Source organism: Alnus glutinosa, chromosome 10 (assembly GCF_958979055.1).
Source record: "Alnus glutinosa chromosome 10, dhAlnGlut1.1, whole genome shotgun sequence".
In the NCBI taxonomy this organism is placed as follows: Eukaryota; Viridiplantae; Streptophyta; class Magnoliopsida; order Fagales; family Betulaceae; genus Alnus; species Alnus glutinosa.
Window position 1 is genome coordinate 25,256,985 of NC_084895.1, and position 18,766 is coordinate 25,275,750.

The 18,766-nt window shown below is 34.5% G+C and overlaps 2 protein-coding genes across 2 annotated transcripts; one reads left to right on the plus strand and one right to left on the minus strand.

Annotated features, from left to right (window-relative positions):
• Nucleotides 1–405: 405 nt before the first annotated feature.
• Nucleotides 406–6,136, plus strand: LOC133880152 (protein NRT1/ PTR FAMILY 5.4-like). The gene is made up of 6 exons (XM_062319042.1): nucleotides 406–601; nucleotides 708–925; nucleotides 1,094–1,345; nucleotides 2,081–2,355; nucleotides 4,592–5,066; nucleotides 5,632–6,136. Exons 1-6 carry the CDS (start codon nucleotides 478–480, stop codon nucleotides 6,031–6,033), a joined length of 1,746 nt encoding a protein of 581 aa, XP_062175026.1. The 5' UTR covers nucleotides 406–477; the 3' UTR covers nucleotides 6,034–6,136.
• A 2,846-nt stretch (nucleotides 6,137–8,982) lies between these two features.
• Nucleotides 8,983–9,573, minus strand: LOC133879245 (putative disease resistance protein RGA3). The gene has a single exon (XM_062317774.1). The coding sequence runs from the start codon at nucleotides 9,571–9,573 to the stop codon at nucleotides 8,983–8,985; it is 591 nt and encodes a 196-aa protein (XP_062173758.1).
• Between the last annotated feature and the right edge of the window lie 9,193 nt (nucleotides 9,574–18,766).

Here is an 18,766-nt window from a genome sequence, read left to right on the forward strand (position 1 = left end):
TATATATGAATTGAGAGATTTTTTATTTTATTTTTATTTTTTTTAAAAGTGAAAATGAAAAGATTATTTTCTATGGCATATAGAAAAATGTGACATAAATCATTATTTCACTATAAAAAACATACTCGTTTCTGGAAAATCTCTATCATGCCCCTAATTAGTATAATTAGAATTAATTGCACTATTTATAAAATCCAAATGCCAACATACTCGCACTCAAAAAGAGGGATAAGCATCTCGATCTAGTAATTATTTATTTAAATTTAAATTGATAGTAATTTAGATCGTACGAGAGCTGACATGAGATCCACTTGATCGGACATGAAATCTACCTGTTCAAATAAGTGGTCGGACACGTGGTTTCACAAGAATCGATCTCTCTAGTATCCTCTCCCATCCCTCACATTTCGATCGTCCCTATAAATTGGACCAATATATGCCCAAAGTCTCAAATGCAATTTCTCACACCAACTTTTCATGGATAGCTCTGTAGCACCAAAGATGGAGATGATTGGAATTGGTGATCATATACAGACAAGGAAGGTCTCCACACACCGAAGATCCTCCAGGGGTGGCTGGAATGCCGCCATTTTAATCATCTGTAAGCCTAGCTTCATCATCTCTTTCTCTTTCTCTTTTTCTTCTTTCATCTTCTCATCCTTTCCTTACAATTTGATCTCCTTTCTTTCTCATTTTTCTGCTTGCAGTTGTTGAGATAGCAGAGCGTTTTGCGTTCTACGGTGTGTCCGGTAACCTCATCTCCTACCTCACAAAAGAACTCCATCAGCCCACCGTCGCTGCCGCTAAGAATGTCAACACCTGGGTTGGCGTCTCAACACTCTTCCCCTTGCTCGGAGCCTTCATTGCCGATTCCTACTTGGGTCGCTTCAAGACCATCCTTATCTCCTCCCTCATCTTTCTCTCGGTACATACGTTAAATCACCGCTTATATAACAAATTTAACATTGAATGATGACTCTGATACCATCTTCAATCATTATTTATTTTTCCCGTTCATCTAAAACCATAACTAGAATTCATGTCACCTCCATTATTAACAAACTGTTTAATTTTTCTGGCTTGAAAATGACAGGGAACAGTGCTATTGACCTTATCGGTGTCAGTGTTTCCTTTGCATTGGCGCAAATCATTGTTCTTTGTAGCGCTTTACATATTGTCTGTGGGTGAAGGTGGGCACCGGCCATGCGTGCAAACCTTTGCAGCGGACCAGTTCGACGAGGATTCGCCGGAGCAGAGAAAGGAGAAGAGCTCGTTTTTCAACTGGTGGTATGTGGCGATAGTGACCGCGGCAACTGCTGCCACACTGTTGATAATCTATCTGCAGGTAACAAAATTCTCTAATTAATTATTATATAAGTTTCTAAAAATGCTTGGTGTCAAATTTTTACTATAATATTCTAAAAAATTATTGTCACAGTCCATATATATATATATATATATATAATGACTTAAGAAGTCAAATTTTTTACTTAATTAATCATTTTGTTAAATATTATAAATTATCACTTTAATTTGTAAATAACTTTATAGTAAAAATTATAGTACTCCCAGCACTCTAATTTTTCCTTATTATTTTCCATTTTCCCCTTAAAACACTTGGATTATTATCAAACTTTTCTATTTGTTATAATTAATATACAAAAATGCAAGCTTTTCCAAATTGTATTATATTACTGTGCACAAATACAGGTATAAATAAGGTTATTATTCCATTAAATCATCAGTTAAGAAATCATCAGTTATCTTAAGAGTTTTAATTGAAAGAATAACTCTCAATAATTTTAAATTTCTTTTTGTATTGAATAAATGGATTCTTGAATTATTGCTATGATTTTCAAAAAATCACAAAGACTAGTTTTATACAAAATTATTGAACATTACTTTATCATCGTAGCTTTTCATTGCTTTCCTTTCTTTCTATTTTTCAAAAAAGATAAAAAGGAACTATATTTAGAATAGTTTCTGGTACTCATTTTAATTTTCAGAAGCCCAGAAAAAGTTTTAATCATTCAAGCACTGAAGAACCAAAAATGTCAAAATTTTCATAATGTGGGTACAGGATAACATTGGGTGGACAGTAGGACTAGGAGTGTTGGCAGGGGTGTTGGGAGTGGCATTGGCAATATTTTTGCTAGGAACCAAGAAGTACCGGAAGGAGGGTCCCCCAGGGAGCCCATTCAGCACGGTGGCGCAGGTCTTTGTGGCAGCGGCTCGGAAGTGGCGCGTGGACGAGACGCGTATCGGTTGGGATGTATACCATGGAGATCAGAGCAGTGGGGCCCTGCCTTATGGTCAGCCTAACGCTCAGATCTTCGCCCGGACTAAGCAATTCAGGTACTATAAACACTAAACAGTCAACTCTTTTTTTTAGTGGTGAGTCTAGCTATCTAAAGCCACGTGCGAAAAAAGTCTCTGTCATTATCTTTTTTTTTTTTTTTTAAGCAAAAGTTAAATATTAAGTTAGAGTGGAACTTTGAAATTGCATTGAGATTTTTAGCAATTAGGACTAAACATTGTGATAATTTATATAAAATCTATCGGTTGAAATAAATTTTGGATATCTATTAGGATATGTTGATTATATATTACTTTCTCACATGTACTGTCTAAATTGTTGAAAATTATTCGAATTAGTCCACAAAGAGGGCAAGTGCATGACCTACTACCTGTCTCGGACAAATGAATGCGGCCAATTTGTTTGGAACAAGTGGGTTTTGTACATGTTCTCTTTGTAAAACTAGTCGAATTACATGCAATTTAAGTAGTTAATTACTGTTTGTATTTTTTTGGTGGGAGAAATGTGACCCAAAATTTGGGGTAGAGATTCATTAGATTATGCGACAATATATTGACAGTTGTTTATACTTTATTGAAAGGTTATAGATAAAGTTGTTATAGATAGGACACTTTTTCCATTTCACTCTTTGGATGGTGGTCAACTTTGAGGAAATCGTAAGATAAATTAAGTAGGAATTTTGAGGTCGAGGTGGGGGCGCACTCTTGCTTTATATGTGACGTCGAAGAAGAAGATTGTGTGAATGATTGTTGGGTGGGTTGATATTGTATGAGTATAAAGGTTAGGCTTTTGTCTTGAGAAGATATAGTTGGGGTTTGGCCATAATCCACTCGATCTTTGAATGCTGAATGTGATAATTACACATGTCATTCTCAGTTGGAGACCATTTATTTACATACCACAATTCCAAATTGTTCAGACTATTCATCCAAAATGAATGGTTGAATTTAGTCATATAAATAATAAAATAAAATAGCTAACAGGTCGTTGGACCACCGTTTAAGATGAGAGAGTGGCCGACTACCCTCTTATACTAAGGGAGTGATTGGCCATCCAAGAGTGTGGTTAGAGAGGTTGGCCACTCCCAAGAAATGGCTCATTATTCTCTCATCCTTTGAGAGGTAGTTGACACCCCTCTCACCTTTTGAGGGTGTTCGGCCACGGGAAGAGTGTGGTTGAAATGAGACCACCCCTTCGCCCCAAGGGGTGGTTAGCTACTTTTTTTTTTTTTCTTTCTTTTTTTCTTTGAAGGCTTTTATGGCTCAATCTAAACCGATCATTTTGAATGTAAACTTTATAATGCCAGGAACCTTGATCCTAAAGAAGAACTGAATTTGTTTGGCCATTACTCACTTGATACAAATAGTTTTAAATGCTCACTTACAGACAATTAAAACACTTTTGTCAATTATGATGTCACCAAGTAAAAATACAGAACTACTTACTTTTACATGTAATGAAGACATATAATACAGAACTACTTACTTTTACATGTAATGAAGACATATATATATATATATATATATATATATATATATATATATATATATATATATGCCTTGTTTCCAATTACAATCTGATGCAAAGGGCTTAGGGATCCCAATCTTTAGTGATTTGGCTATTTGAATTACTAGCAATTCGGACAGTAAATGAGAAAAAACCTTTATAAACCCACTTATCTAAGCAGATGAACATATTGGTAGAGACTTATTTGAGTAGGTAAGCTCTATAAGAGCCTTCAATTACTAGCAATATAAGCAGCAAAATTATTGAGAATCTTTATCAAGGATTAGAGTAAGGGTGTGTGTCCATATAAAAAAATGCTTAATTTTTAGGATTGAGATTATTGGATTTCTTGTTCAAATTTTAGGAAATTTGGGTTGAGAATGGAAAAGGAGCCAAGGCCTCGAGTGTCCAACACAAGTGGGCTTGACAGCTTGAGACTTGCTGGGAACCAGGCCTCCCACCCACCTCTTTCGTTTTCTGCACAAATTTTCTAAAATTTGAGCAGAAAATTTCAAAGAGTAATGTTAAGGACAATCTTTTTATCCTCCTAATATTGATGTGACTTTTAAAATCACAATTAGATTTGGAATGAACCACCATTAGATTTGATTTAATGATAATTTTAAAAGTTACATGAACATTGAAAAGATAAAAAGATGGTCCATAACATTATTCAAGAGATCAGGATCCTAATTAGTACATACAATAAATGGATTGGAGTTAAAATTTTCCAAAAAAGTTTATTAAATCACCAGTTTAAAATTGCAGGTTTTTGGACAAGGCAATGATCATCGACAACAACAATGATGCATCAAGCAAAACCAGAAATCCATGGAGGCTATGCTCAGTAAATCAAGTAGAAGAAGTAAAGTTGGTCCTCCGCCTCATCCCGATATGGTTTAGTTGCTTAATGTTCAACGTTGTCCAAACCCAACTCCACACCTATTTCATTAAGCAAGGCAGCACAATGCTCCGGTCCATCGGACCCCACTTTCAGCTTCCTCCGGCATCACTTCAAGCCCTCACTGGCATCATAATCTTAATCACAGTCCCACTCTACGAGAGAATTTTCGTCCCCATTGCCAGAAAATTCACCGAACACCCATCGGGCATTACTGTGCTGCAAAGGATAGGAGTAGGCCTATTTCTCTCCATAATCAACATGGTTGTGGCAGCTCTGGTAGAAGCCAAAAGGGTCAGCATTGCCAAAGAGAATAACCTCGTGGATAACCCAAAAGCAGTGGTAATGTTTAAATCACTACTTATCTTGAAGTTTAAATTGATAGAAAATTATTGATTTAATAATTTAATTAATATTGATCGTAACACTTCCCTTAACGTGTAGGCTCGTATTCTCTCTTAATGTAGGAGGCCCAACACGTGAGATATTTTGATTGAAATAAGATGTAAATTATGGAGTCAGGGTTCAAACTAATGACCTCTGGCTCCCGATACAGATAAAGATCTCCTACTCCTACAATTTCAAAAAAGTTGTAGATTCTAAAACTACGGAATTCAAGTCATTTCTTGTATTGATCGACTTGGAAAATGCCACATATTAAGAATGTGATATGTTAATGATGATAAGAATTGAGTATATTTTCATCACGTTTTTTAGAAGATGGCATTTTCCAATTTGTTCGATGTAAGAAACGACTTGAATTCCTTAATTTTAGAATCTATAGTTTTTTATTTTTTATTTGTAGGGGATCTTGATCTATATAATACCATGCTAAATCACCACTTATTCCAAAAGCTTAAGCTGATAGGAAGCGATGAATTTAATCATTTAATTTATATTCTAATAGGTACCAATGGTGATTTGGTGGTTGTTCCCACAATACATGATTTGCGGTTTGTCTGATGCATTCACAATCGTCGGACTCCAAGAATTGTTCTATGATCAAATGCCGGAGGCAATGAGGAGCATCGGAGCAGCAGCATACCTGAGTGCTCTTGGAGTTGGAAGCTTCCTCTGCAATGCTATTATATCAATTGTCCAGGCAATCAGCTCAAGGGGTGGTGAGAAATGGCTTGGCGACAATCTCAATCGTGCACACCTTGATTATTTCTACTGGGTGCTGGCAGGACTCAGTGCTTTTAGCCTGTGTGTCTATGTATGGAATGCTCTTCGCTTTGTCTACAAGAATGTTGATTGGGATAAAGTAAGCAAAGGGAGAATACTGCAGCAGAATCCTTATCCTGTGTAAAACTAGGTTAATACAGAAAGCATACTATGCAGAGTATATCTTATAGTAGATGAGTGTTTGACATGAGCAATAAATGGTTATTATAGAAATATCAGTTACGATGTTAAGGGTTAATAATTTAATCAAATCAGTACCCAATAATCTCGATACTTTTGGATAAATGGTTAGGCCTTTAATTAGCAAATTGGTCCATAGAAAGTTTCATATAAACCAACTTCTATAAGTGACATGTGTTCCTTGCATGTGAGAAGCACATGTTTTTTTCAATAGCATATGCTTCTCTAATGCTTTTTTAATAGCTTAAAGGACACGTGTCGCTTTTATAAGATGGTTTGTATGAGCTTCCTACGAACTAATTTGTAAGAAATTTATGTGAAATTAACAATTGGTATTAAAGCAAACACCTCGTCATGGGAGATGCAACGTATATGTATGCGCGTAGTGTTAGTTCAAAATCTTGTATGTGCATGGTATATAAATTCGTAAAAGAATACTAGTGATGAGAGCAACTATTGGAAAATTATTATTTCACTGGTTTAAACTGATAAAACAAAGGCAAACGATTGGATTTTGAGTGTCCTTTGGTGCCCAACGCTAGAGAGAGAGAGAGGAACCATAAATGACTTCCGTTTAGTTATTTTGATGATGTGTCCATTTTTATGCCTTATATTTTTTTTTTTAAGAAATCCTAGCCATTAAATGTCTCATATCCAGTTTAAGTGAACCAGAGTAGGTGCAAGGATATCTCTTAAATCAAAATCTTTCTTAAAGAAATAAATTATATATCAATGAAGAGTTTGTTTGTTTTGTTAACGCTTATTCCTTCTCTCTCTCTCTCTCTCTTTTTTATTCAAAACAAAACATTAACAAACGACATAAAATACATAATACTCACAAAACACTCAAAACTGTTTTCACTTTTATTATTACTCTCTTAAGTTGGCAAAATTGCTTTACACCTCTGGTCATTTGACTAGCTATCAATGGAATTTTTTCTCTTTCCTGATAATGTGAAAAGAAAAGGGGAAACAATTATCCTCAAATCGCAGAAAATACTACAAACATTTTGAAAAGTACGTTGAAAATTATATGTCTTCAACACACCAAATCAACATCTGCTCATGCATTATATTCCTGGAAAACAAAAAAGGAGCACATGATCTAGACTCCTATAGTCATGATGTATTAGTACAACTTAAGCACTCTGTGACTCTTAATTGATGAAATATTGAAAATAGCAACCTTTTCAATTTTCATGTCAAAAATACCAGTAAATCCCACGTGATCTTCACCAGCTTCACGGGAAGTTTTCCATTTTCCTTGTCTCCAATGAGAGTTTTGGTCAAAGTTTGAATGTTGAAAAAGGAGGACTTATTAGGAAATATACCATATTTTTTAGGAACTGTGAAATGCGAGAAATTAAAAAATACCAAAAAAATTAAATACACAAGACACCAAGATTTAAGTGGTTCGGCTTAATAAGCCTATATTCATTGGTAGAGACGACCTGAAAGAAATTCACTATCAAAAGACAGAGTACAAAATAATAGAGAAAAAATCACTCAAAACTCAAAACTCCAATACACCCAATTCTCACTATCACACAATATAAATTATTTTACAGAAGACAGAAATAAAAACTCTTATTTTGCTGGAAACAAATGAAGGTTGGTCTCTATTTTTTATTTTCTAACTTTAGCACCCTTTTATTTTACCTTCTCGTCTCCCCCCCCCCGGCGCTGGTCTTCCCCTAGCCTTCTTGGGCTAGGGCGGTTTTGTCATCCCACTGGTTTTCAGTGGTGGATGTTTTGTTTCTCCTAGCCCTAGGGCTGTGGAGCTGTGCTCCCTCCCGGATTTAGATCCGGTAAGGCTGGTGTTTTTTCTTTTCTTTGTTGTTTTGTTGTTGTTGGAGCAAACAGAAAGAGTCCCAAACTCTTGCCTGTGGGTATGGCGGATGTCGGCAGGTACTCGGTGAAGTTGTGCTTTTTGCCAGATCTGTAAGCCTTGGTTGGGTGTTTGTCGACAGGAACTTCTTCTCGTGGTCGCCGGCCTCTTTTAGTTTCGGTCGTCACTCGACGGATCCGTGTGGCTCTCTTCTGTGCGGCGCTTGGCCAGCACGCGCCGGGGAGTGTCCTCCCGGGGTTAGCGCGTGAGGGTCACAGCTTTCTTCTCCGGCTTCGTTTTCGTGCCGATCTGGTCTTCTGGAGGTCGTTCGATGGCGGGAAGGGTTCCCGGTTTCGGTGTGTGTTTCGACATGCCCTGTGATTCGGTCGCGGTTCTCATGGTGTTGGTTGTTTGGTTTTTTCTGTTTGTATTTGTAAATTCTTGTTCTCTGTTCACAGTCTACCACTTTGGTAGCTGCTTCAAGACAGGATTTTCCTGTCTTTGTGGATGGAATTTCTTCAATTTCATTCACTGCCATCACCTACGGGCTCAGTTGTAATCTCGGGTGGAAGCTCCTTTGCTGTTTGTTCATGTTTATTACGAGGCTTTTGCCTTATTGTATCACCTTCTGGGTTTTTATTCATCAATGGAGTTCTGGAGCTTTGTTAAAAAAAAAAAAAAAACCCACGCAAGGTCTTATAAAACTAGCGGGGCCCATGTACTTGAATGAGGGTGAAAGTCTTATCACGTCAACAAGGCTGAGAATAGATGGTGAATGTGTAAGAATGATGATTATAATATAGGGTAAGCTTTCAGATCTTGGAGAGCTTCAAAGGGTTCCTAGCTGACAAGCCATATAAGATTTTGATTTCTGTCAATGATATGAACAAATAATGTTGGTAATAAAATGAACCATCATATCATTATACAAAACACGAAATTATGGACATATAAATTATATAATGTCAATCTCTAACACCCGGCTGCAATTTTTTGTTACCAAAAATATCATCCATCTTAACAGGGACCATGCAGTAGCCACAAAAAATCATCTGCTTCCAATGATTACCTTCCACAAATCGAGAAGTTCAAAGCCTGCAAGAGACTTCTAATTGTCTTGGCCGCTAAAAGTAGACCTTTAGACTTTTTCACAATTTTCCTACCTATTACTTCTAGCTTTGAATGTGCATCGGAGTTAATGCCGAATGCATGTTTTGCAAATAGTAACCAACAATCTTCTTCCAGTAACGTCTTTAGACGATGAGTAGGAATAGTATGCATGATTGATGCAACATCATCGGTGCGTGTTGTTACAATGACCACAATTCCATGTTCCCCAACTTTAAATGGAGTGCTTAACATTTCCCAATCAGTAGAATTCTCATTCCGAACATCATCTAGAACTAGTAAAAATTTCTTCCCCTTCAATTTCTCATTTAATGTAAGTTGAAGCAGATTTAGATTCTTACTATCAGAAATAGTAGCCGAACTTACTTCCTCTAGAATTGTTTTCATTACCTTGAACACATCAAACTCATCCGAAACACAAACCCATGCCTGAAGATCAAAATGCTCCTTCACACTGTTGTCCTTGTATACAAGTTGAGTGAGGGTAGTCTTGCCAATTCCCCCATGCTGACTATTGGAATCACACATAGATTTTCATTGCTAGTTGCATCATTTGAGAGCAACAAGCTTACTATTTTTTCCTTATCATCATCCCTACCAAAAATACCAGATTCGTCGACCAAAGAAGTCGTGGACAATCTTTTTGATGATTCTCCTCCAACATACTTTTGACTTGCTAGATATTTAGTTTGTTAAGTAGCTCTTTTATCTTCGGCTCTATCTCCTTGAAAAAATGACTAAGAAAAGTAGAGATGGAGTTTCGTACCTTACGTGCAGTGGTTTGAAATTCAACGTCCAACTTACGTTGCAAGGCTTCGGTGGCTATCTTGTCCAAGACATGTTCTGCATCATAGACAGCATCATAAGATTTAAAGATTATTATTATTTTTTTTAAATAGGATCAGTGTAAGAATAGAAAGAATCATGCAAAAAATTTGAAGATTATTTTTAAAATAATATATTTTACTCTATGTACAAGAATCCTTGTTTCCAAGTTCGCTGTTATGTTTTGTATTTTTATTTACTTTTTTTTTTCTAAGTATTCTGTTTGAAAAATACTTAAACTTTGCACATTTAAAGACATGTCTGTATTATTTTAGAATCAAATTTTAAAGTATTAATTAAATTTGAAGTCTTTTCAAAATTATTTCTTTATTTACTTATTTGAGACAACTATAAATCTTCTCTTCTCTATTTATTATTTGATTTCTTCATAAATTTCCTTATCTATCTTCAATTCATTCATAAATAGGCTAATAGTCTTTTGATTCCATTGATGCATTGAATGTGGCCAAATGCGTTGAATTCCACGCCACCTGATAGAGAAATCAAAGAAAATGGAAAGCAAGAAAACGATGTTTTAACGCCCTCCATTATTGGAGAAGGAAAAACTTGAGACGTGACCACCAAGGTACATATTACAATTCATTCTTTCCATGCTTTACGTGACTAATTTCTACGATTACCTATTCATCGTCAATTTAGTCGGCTAACCCCCCCGAGAATAATCTTTTCCTTTCCATTTTTTTTTTTTTTTCAGCATATTCTCAAAACGTATACTCTTCACACCAGCCAGGAAAATATTTGGAATAGGCAGCTTTTATCGTCATATCTATATCTATACTAATTCAAGTGGTAATTCACATTTTATAAAAATATGTGTAACATAAACTATAAGTAGTAGTTCACATGCACATCAATTTGTAAACATATTAAATAATAGGGTTAATTAAATTTTTGGTCCCTGAATTTTGAAAATTTTATTTTTTAGTCCTTGAGTTGCAATTCGCATCACAGATGATACCTTAGTTTTGGGAAAAGACCAAATTAGTACATCAGTCAAGTTTTTCTTCCAAAAACTAAAGGTCTGTCACGTGTCAATCCTTGAGGGTTGACACATGTCACAATATAAAAAATTACAAAAAAAAAAAAAATCTTTAAAAATTAATTATAAAATTAAAAAAATAATAAAACTAAAAAAAGTTCTTAAAAACCTATAGAAAAAAAAAGAAGAAAAAGAAAAAGAAAAAGAAGATAAACCACCCCATGACAGAAAAAATAAAATAAAAATGAAGCGTTGTGGCCTTTGGGATGGCCGAACCACCCCTAAGGGCCAAAACCCTTGATTTTTTTTTTTTTCTTGCCATGGGGTGGTCTAACCATCCCCCATGAGCCATGAGGGTAATTCAACCACCCCTAGATTGGCCGGCCTGGGGGTGGCCGAACCACTCCCGTGGCCTTTGGGGGTGGTTCGGCCACCCCAGACCAGTTAAGACGGTGGATCAGCTACCCTTCTTTTTCTTTTTCTTTTTTTCATTTTTTTTAAGTTTTTACTATTTTTTTTTAATTTTTTAATTAATTTTTAAAGATTTTTATTTTTTATTTTTTTATTATATATATATACTACAAGATGTGTCAACTCTTAAGGGTTGACACGTGACTGGCCGTTAGTTTTTGGAATGAAAACTTAACTGAGATACTAATTTGGTATTTTTCTAAAATTGAAGTACCATTTGTGATGCGAATTGAAACTCAGAAATTAAAAAATAAAATTTTTAAAATTCAGAGAACGTAAATATAATTAACCCTAAATACTATCATTTCAGTGAATTATCCATTCACATTTTAATGATTAACATAATAAGTACTATCACCTAAAGTACCACGTGCACGTCAATTTATAAAATAATTATAGTAAAAATTATAGTCCTAACATTATATCCATTTGATGCAATGCCGGCTAAGTAGTTTGGTATTTTGTTATGACAGATCAAGCTACTCAGCCACCTTAACTGAGAATAGAGCCACAAGAAAATTCTCTGCTGCCATTGATTCGCCTTTCCCATGTTCAGCTTTCGGGAGAAAGAATACAGGATAGCAATTCAAAATGAAAGAAAATAGACACATAATTTTATGTAGTTTGATTTATAATTTATGTTCACAGGATAAAGTTTTAAGGATTACATTTTGCTCTTATTCACTTGATGATTTTGCAATACAAAATTACAAATAATCAATATTTATAGGGATGTGGATAGAACACAAAATGGTATGAGAGATCACATCATATTAGATTTAAATGTAAACCCTTCATATCAGCTTAAACTTTTGGAATAAGTGATGATTTAACACAAAACCTAAATAATCTGTTTGGTAATCAAACACATGAAGAATGAAGTTGCATAGGCAAAAGCATATATATATTAATTAAAAAGGCACGATGGGGAAATTAGAGTGATTACTCTACTTGAGCGTGATTCAGGTTGGCAAAATGGGTTGGTATGTTGGGTTCGGGTTGACTGGCCAACCCGTTATGATCAATCCGAACCTGATATGTTTAGCTAAACGGGTTAAACGATGAAACCTTAATAATAATAAAACTAATCTAAATTCATGCATATTGACAACATTTTTCTACTATTTTAAGTGACCTAATTTGTAGGTCACTACATCAAAGAGACGTATTGGGTCTCACTTGTACTTTAAAAATCTTGATGATTCCTAGCTATTTCAAACCTTTTGGGCGACATTGGCAAACATGCCATGTAAACATGGTTAAATGATTGATATATAGAAAATTGATCCTCTTCCAAGAAACAATTCCAAGAGGGCCTTTCAATAGGAGTACTGGTCTTTTCCATGATGCCAGACCAGAATTCTCCATATTCCTAATAACAAAAGCTCGTTAATTTTGCTACACGTCATTCTCATGGTATATATGTAGGTGATGATCAAATGATAGGAAACAATTAAAAATATCAACAACATGAAAAATAGAACCCCGTACCTTTCAGTATCATAATCAACATTTTTCTTTCCCAAATGAAGGTACAGACAGCCCAAAGTGGGTATGATTAGGATGGGGAAATGTGTAAATAAGCATATTTGTACCTATATCACGAAAACAGGAAAAAACTTAATAACCTAGTTAATTACACAAACAGGGGAGGTTCAAGATTTGAAAGCAACTATTGGAAAATTATTATTTGACTAGTTAAAACTGTTAAATCAAACGCAAACTATTGGATTTTGATGACGTACGTGTCCTTTGGTGCCCAACGCTAGAGAGAGAGAGAGGAACCAACAACTACTTCCATTTAGTTATTTTGATTATGCGTCCATTAAATAAATCCTAGCCATTAAATAGCTTATATCCAGTTTAAGTGAGCCAGAGAGGATTCGATCCAACTAATAATGGGGTGAGTAGGTGTCACATCCGCATTATCATTTTAAAATGATTAGTTAATTTGTAATTGAAGCTCTCTAAAATCACTTATAAAGCCTAATTAATCTTCCGCCGGTCCGCTCCGACAAGCTCTTTTGTCTTGTCTGTTTCTCTTTTGCAGGAATTGATCTACGTCTGATCAATTCTGGAGGCGCTCAATCACCAACCGGAAATTGTCTCAACAGGAAGGAACACTTTCTGTTAAGATGACATAAGCTTTTCACACCTATACTCATTTGACCAACAACATTGATGAGTTGATCGGCAATTTCTAGCTGTTAATGGATTTTTTTTTTTTTTTTTTTTTTCTCCTGATAGTGTGGAAATGAAAAAGAAAACAGTTACTCTCAAATTACAAGAATTACTACAAACATTTTGAAACATAGATTTAAAATAAAATATGACTTCAATGCACCAGAATCCACATCTAATTATGCATTCATAGAAAACAAAAAAGGACGGCATGATCCTATTCCTACTCATGTTGTACTGTACAGCTTTGTATCTAAACAAAGAAACTAATTATAGGAGAAAAAAATCACATGTACTTTCAAATGTTTACTTTTTGATATGACAGTAAAAATTACTATTGAAATACTGAAAGCAGTAACATTTCGATTTTTACGAGCACTTGCCCACCGCTTTGCAAAGAATCAAGGAAAGTTGCATATGACTATCTTCTTTGGAAAAAAAAAAAAAAATCCCTTATGATCTTCACAAGTTTCAAGCAAAGTTTTCGTTTTTCTTGTTAAAGTTTGGATGTTGAAAGCTCACCACCTTAAAACATGGGACCAACATGACAATTAGTGGGTCTCAGCACCATCCATTTTCTGGTATTTGAGCTGTAGATGAAGATATCCAACATCCTTGAGAACCTGTTAACTAGGAGTTAGTTAACACAAATGACTCCATCATACAAAGCCATTATGACACCAGTCTTTGTAGGTAAACTCTCGAAAAAGAAACATTATATTCCCACTATCATTACACTTGTACTAGAAACACTGTTGAACAAGGAGGGCTGAGATGCCTTGCTCCTCTTGTCGATGTGTAGAAAATCGTAAAGAAGCTGCTGTCGGTGCTCATCTTGGAGGTGAACTTGAACCTCAATAGGTCCCTACTGCTAGGATTACATAATTGAATCAAATAAATTCCTACAACGATGTGAACTAAAATAAATCTATATAACTGAATAACGACATAAAAAGGTCCCAGTTAAACAGAATCTTTTCATCTCATTTTGGAAGGGATAGAATTGAGATAAAGTGGATTAAAACTAACATGTTATGTAGTTTATATGAACTTAAGAGAAACGAAAAAAGTAGAAGGCAAAGAACAAAAAAAACAAAAGAAAACGCTGAGGATGTAAAAGGAAGCACCATTGAAAATTGACCTGAATTGTCTAATCAACTGATATGGACACCAATATCAGATACCCAGCTGCAATTTCTTATCTCAAAATGTTGGTAATTGAAGGTATCAGAAACTGCATTTTGTTATGATAAATCAAGTCAGCCACCTTAACTAGGATCATCCGATATGCACAAAAAAAATCCTCTGCTGCCATGCATGATCTCGATTTTGTTCCCCGCCATAAGTCCAACAAGGTACCACCAAATATTCAGTACCTGTTCATCAGAAAATAACTTCATGTCTTAATCAATAAACAAATAGTTACACTTTCATAGTAGACTGAAACATAAAATCCATATACACTAAGCAGATGAGATATAACATGTGCCTACGATAACTAAATCAGATCAATACAAATTACCCTTTTTCAACCAAAAAGTAAAAATCCTACCCTTTTTGTTATAAATAAAATAAATTTATGGGCTTGAAGTCGGCAAATATAAAATAAACCCATTTCGAGAAAAACTTAACCAAATATTTGGGAGTTAATTGGATTAATTAGCTAACCTTCCGGCATTCATGCCTCACAGGATTGTAGACTCTATTTACCTGCCTCTGCTCCTTGTAATTGTCACCCAAGCTCTCCGAACCTCTTAATTCTGCTAATTAAAAGTTTCCCATTCAGTTAATAAAACAAAGCGAAATTTATCGGACAAAAAAAAATATATATGGGAGAAGTCCACCCTCAAATTACCACTTAATTGACAATGTCCCCCAAACTTTCAATCGTAACAATGACTTCCCAAAGTACCAAAAAAAGTTGGCAATGTCCCCAAATGACAAAAATACCTTTAATAAAATAAAAACAGATACTAAAATCAAGAAAAAAAAAAAAAAAGAAACCATGGGTGGCCGACTCTGAGAAGAGCAATTACCTAACTGATGTGCTAGTATTATAACAGAATATAGGACTCTTGCAAGGCTTTTAGCTCATCGAATATATATTCTTCATAATCAATTAATATGTGATCGACGTCAAGAATCTTTCACCGTTCTTTTCTTTTCTTGCTTTGCCACCGTTTCTTCAACAAAGGGCAATAATCGATCCGTATAACAGAAAGGAATGCAAACGGGCGTGGTGGGCATTGTGATTTCGATGATCAAAATTGTAAATTCAAACAAAATTTTTGAAATGTATCGTTTGAGAAATTGAGAGTGCTTTGAAAACATAAGAAGCTGAGTTTTCAAATTGCAATCAAAAGGGCGCGTTTTTAAAAACGTACAATTTTAAAGGTTAAACTACGATTTTACTAAACGCTTAACTATATTTATAAAAATCTCATTACAAATAACATATTTTAAAATCTAATTTTTTAAAACCGCAAATCGTTACATAGGCTAACATGTTGTGAATCCCACACCACGTGATTGAATCAGATAAGAGTAATCAAAGAAAATGGAAAGCAGGAAAATGATGTTTTAACCCCGCCATTATTGGAGAAGGAAAAAACTTGGGACGTAACCATCAAGGTTTGTTATTATGTTGCAATTTATTCTTTCCATGCTTTACGTGACTAAGCTTTTATCATACTCTTCACTCATGAAGATCAATGAAGTTGCAGAGGCAAAAGCTGTTTTTTTTTTAAAAAAATTAAAAAAGTAGGAGGAGGCGATCAGAGTGACTGCTACTCTACCGGGGCATGATCACTCAGGTTGACAAAACGGGTTGGTGTGTCAAGTTTGGATTGACCCACCAACCCATTTGGGTCAATCTGAACCCAACATGTTTAACTAAACATGTCAAATATGCTTAAACCATAATAATAATAAAACTAATCTAAATTCTAATTAATAAAACTAATCTTCAAACAATACGGTGTGCTATTTGCTTTGCTGTTCGAACTGGCAACACATTCTTGGGGTCATTGATGTAAGATGAATCATTCCAAGGAAGACAGATTCTGGCTGTAAATTCTTAGGGTGTGTTTGGTAAGTGATTGTGTTGTAGAATATTTGTTTGGATGAGGGTAAGAAGTGATTGATGTGATATAAAATTTGAGAATGTTTTATAGAAAAGTGAAAAATTTTTGTTTTGTAGTGGATTTTTTTATTTGAATAGTAATAAAAAATTATTAATGTGATATAAAAAGTGTAAAAAAGTGAGAATATTTTTTATTTGATTTTTTTGGAAGAAGTGAAAAGAAAAAGTAGAAGAGTTGGGATTGTTTGTCAAACAAGCCCTTAAATACTGTCATTGTTGTTCAAGCATTCTCAGGATCTTCATAAAATGTAGACACAAAAAAAAAAAAAAAAAAAAAGCATTTACTATGTGTCTACAATAATTAACTTTTTGTCACGTAACTAAAAACTGTAAAGGAGGAGGTAATATTCCCATATAGAGAAAATGCTGGATTTTCCTATAATTATTAGTTGATTGATGTACCCGATTACCAAGGGAAAGGAGAGACAGCCCCTTGTCCTTGGTTCTATCAAAACGAGGGCTTAATCTATTGCATTGGAACATTTTCTAAATAATTTTGTTTTTAGTACCTGTACATGTATGATTCACTAAATTTTTACCCAACTCCCATCCATGATCTCATTTTTCTAAGTTAACGTAACAGATTGTTTGGTTTGAAATTTTTTCAATATTCTAATCCAGTTTTATTCAAAAACTCAGAAACCCACATCCAATCCGAATAAAACCCTTAGAAGGTCAAGGGGTGGCGCACAACCACAGGAGGCGGCCACGCGGCCACCCCCCTTTTTCTTTTTCTTTTTTTAAAAAAATAAGTTTATTTATTTATTTTTTAATAAATTTAACAACAATCATTATACACAACTTTTCATATAATCTAATAATTTCTAATCACTTCCTACCATTAAAAAACTCTATTTTCCAATCTAAAAAATTCAATACCCAAACACAAATTCAGAAAGAATCTGAATTCTAACATACAAACACATTTTCATTGTCTCAAAATCCGTAAACAGATTCAAAATATTATTCTTATTCAAAAAAATTCAACACCCAAACGGTTATAAATTCATTTCATGCATTTTGACAACATGTTTCAACTATTTTATGCGACCCAATTTCTAGGTCACTGCATCGAAGAGACGTATTGGGTCTCACTTGTAATTTAAATATCTTGATGATTCCTATTTCAACCCTTCTCATTCTTAAATTTTCACTCGGTGATATTTCTCCTACACCATTGAATTTTCAGCAGCTCTAAACCTTTGACGATGTATAAAAATTAACAATTGATTTATAACTAACAAAGCTTTGAGCCAAAAGCTGTTTTTTAATTTTCTAAAGAAGAAACATCTCCCCAAAAGTGAAGAAAAAGTATTTTGGGAGAAAAAATATTTCAGCTGGTTTTTTGGGTAACATAACTTATGTTTAGTAGATGGCATTTTCCAATTTGTTCAATGCAAGAAAGGGCCTGAATTTTGTAATTTTAGAATCTATAGTTTTTTTCTTTTTTCTTTTTCTCTTTTGAATTTGTAGGGAATCTTTTATTCATATGATATTATGTTAAATCATCACTTATCCCAAAAGCTTAAACTGATAGGAATTAATGAATTTAATCATTTAATTTATATTCTGACAAGTACCAATGATTATTTGGTGATTGCACCCACAATACATGATGCGCGGTTTGTCTGACGCATTCGAATTCCAACAATTGTTCTTGGAGTCTCTGTCATTGTCCTTTTTCTTTTTCTTTTTTTAAGCAAAAGTTAAATATTGAGTTAGAGTGGAACTTAAGAATTGCATCGAGAACTTCAGCAATTTAGACAATACATTGTGAGAGTTTATATGAAATTCTTTTTGGACTATCTAACCACCTATTAAGATAGGTTGGTTCCATATTGCTCTCTCACATGTACTGGCCAGATTGCTGAAAATCATCTGAATTAGTCCACAAAAAGGACAATTGCATGACCCACCTGTTTCGGACAGATGAGTGCGGCCAATTTGTTTGGAACAAGTGGGTGGTTCTGTACATGTTTTCTTTGTAAGAGTGGTCGAATTACATGCAATTTAAGCAGTTAATTATTGTTTGTATTTTTTTTCCTACCATTTAATTTATATGGATAATGGAGTGGGAGAAATGAGACCCAAAATTCGGAGTA

Bases quoted from the DNA above. Each gene is read 5' to 3' on its own strand.
- LOC133879245 (XM_062317774.1), bottom strand. From the start codon at position 9,573: ATGTGTGATTCCAATAGTCAGCATGGGGGAATTGGCAAGACTACCCTC.
- LOC133880152 (XM_062319042.1), top strand. From the start codon at position 478: ATGGATAGCTCTGTAGCACCAAAGATGGAGATGATTGGAATTGGTGAT. The intron at 926-1,093 runs GTACATACGTTA...TGAAAATGACAG, and splicing joins CCTCCCTCATCTTTCTCTCG to GGAACAGTGCTATTGACCTT. The intron at 1,346-2,080 runs GTAACAAAATTC...ATGTGGGTACAG, and splicing joins TGTTGATAATCTATCTGCAG to GATAACATTGGGTGGACAGT.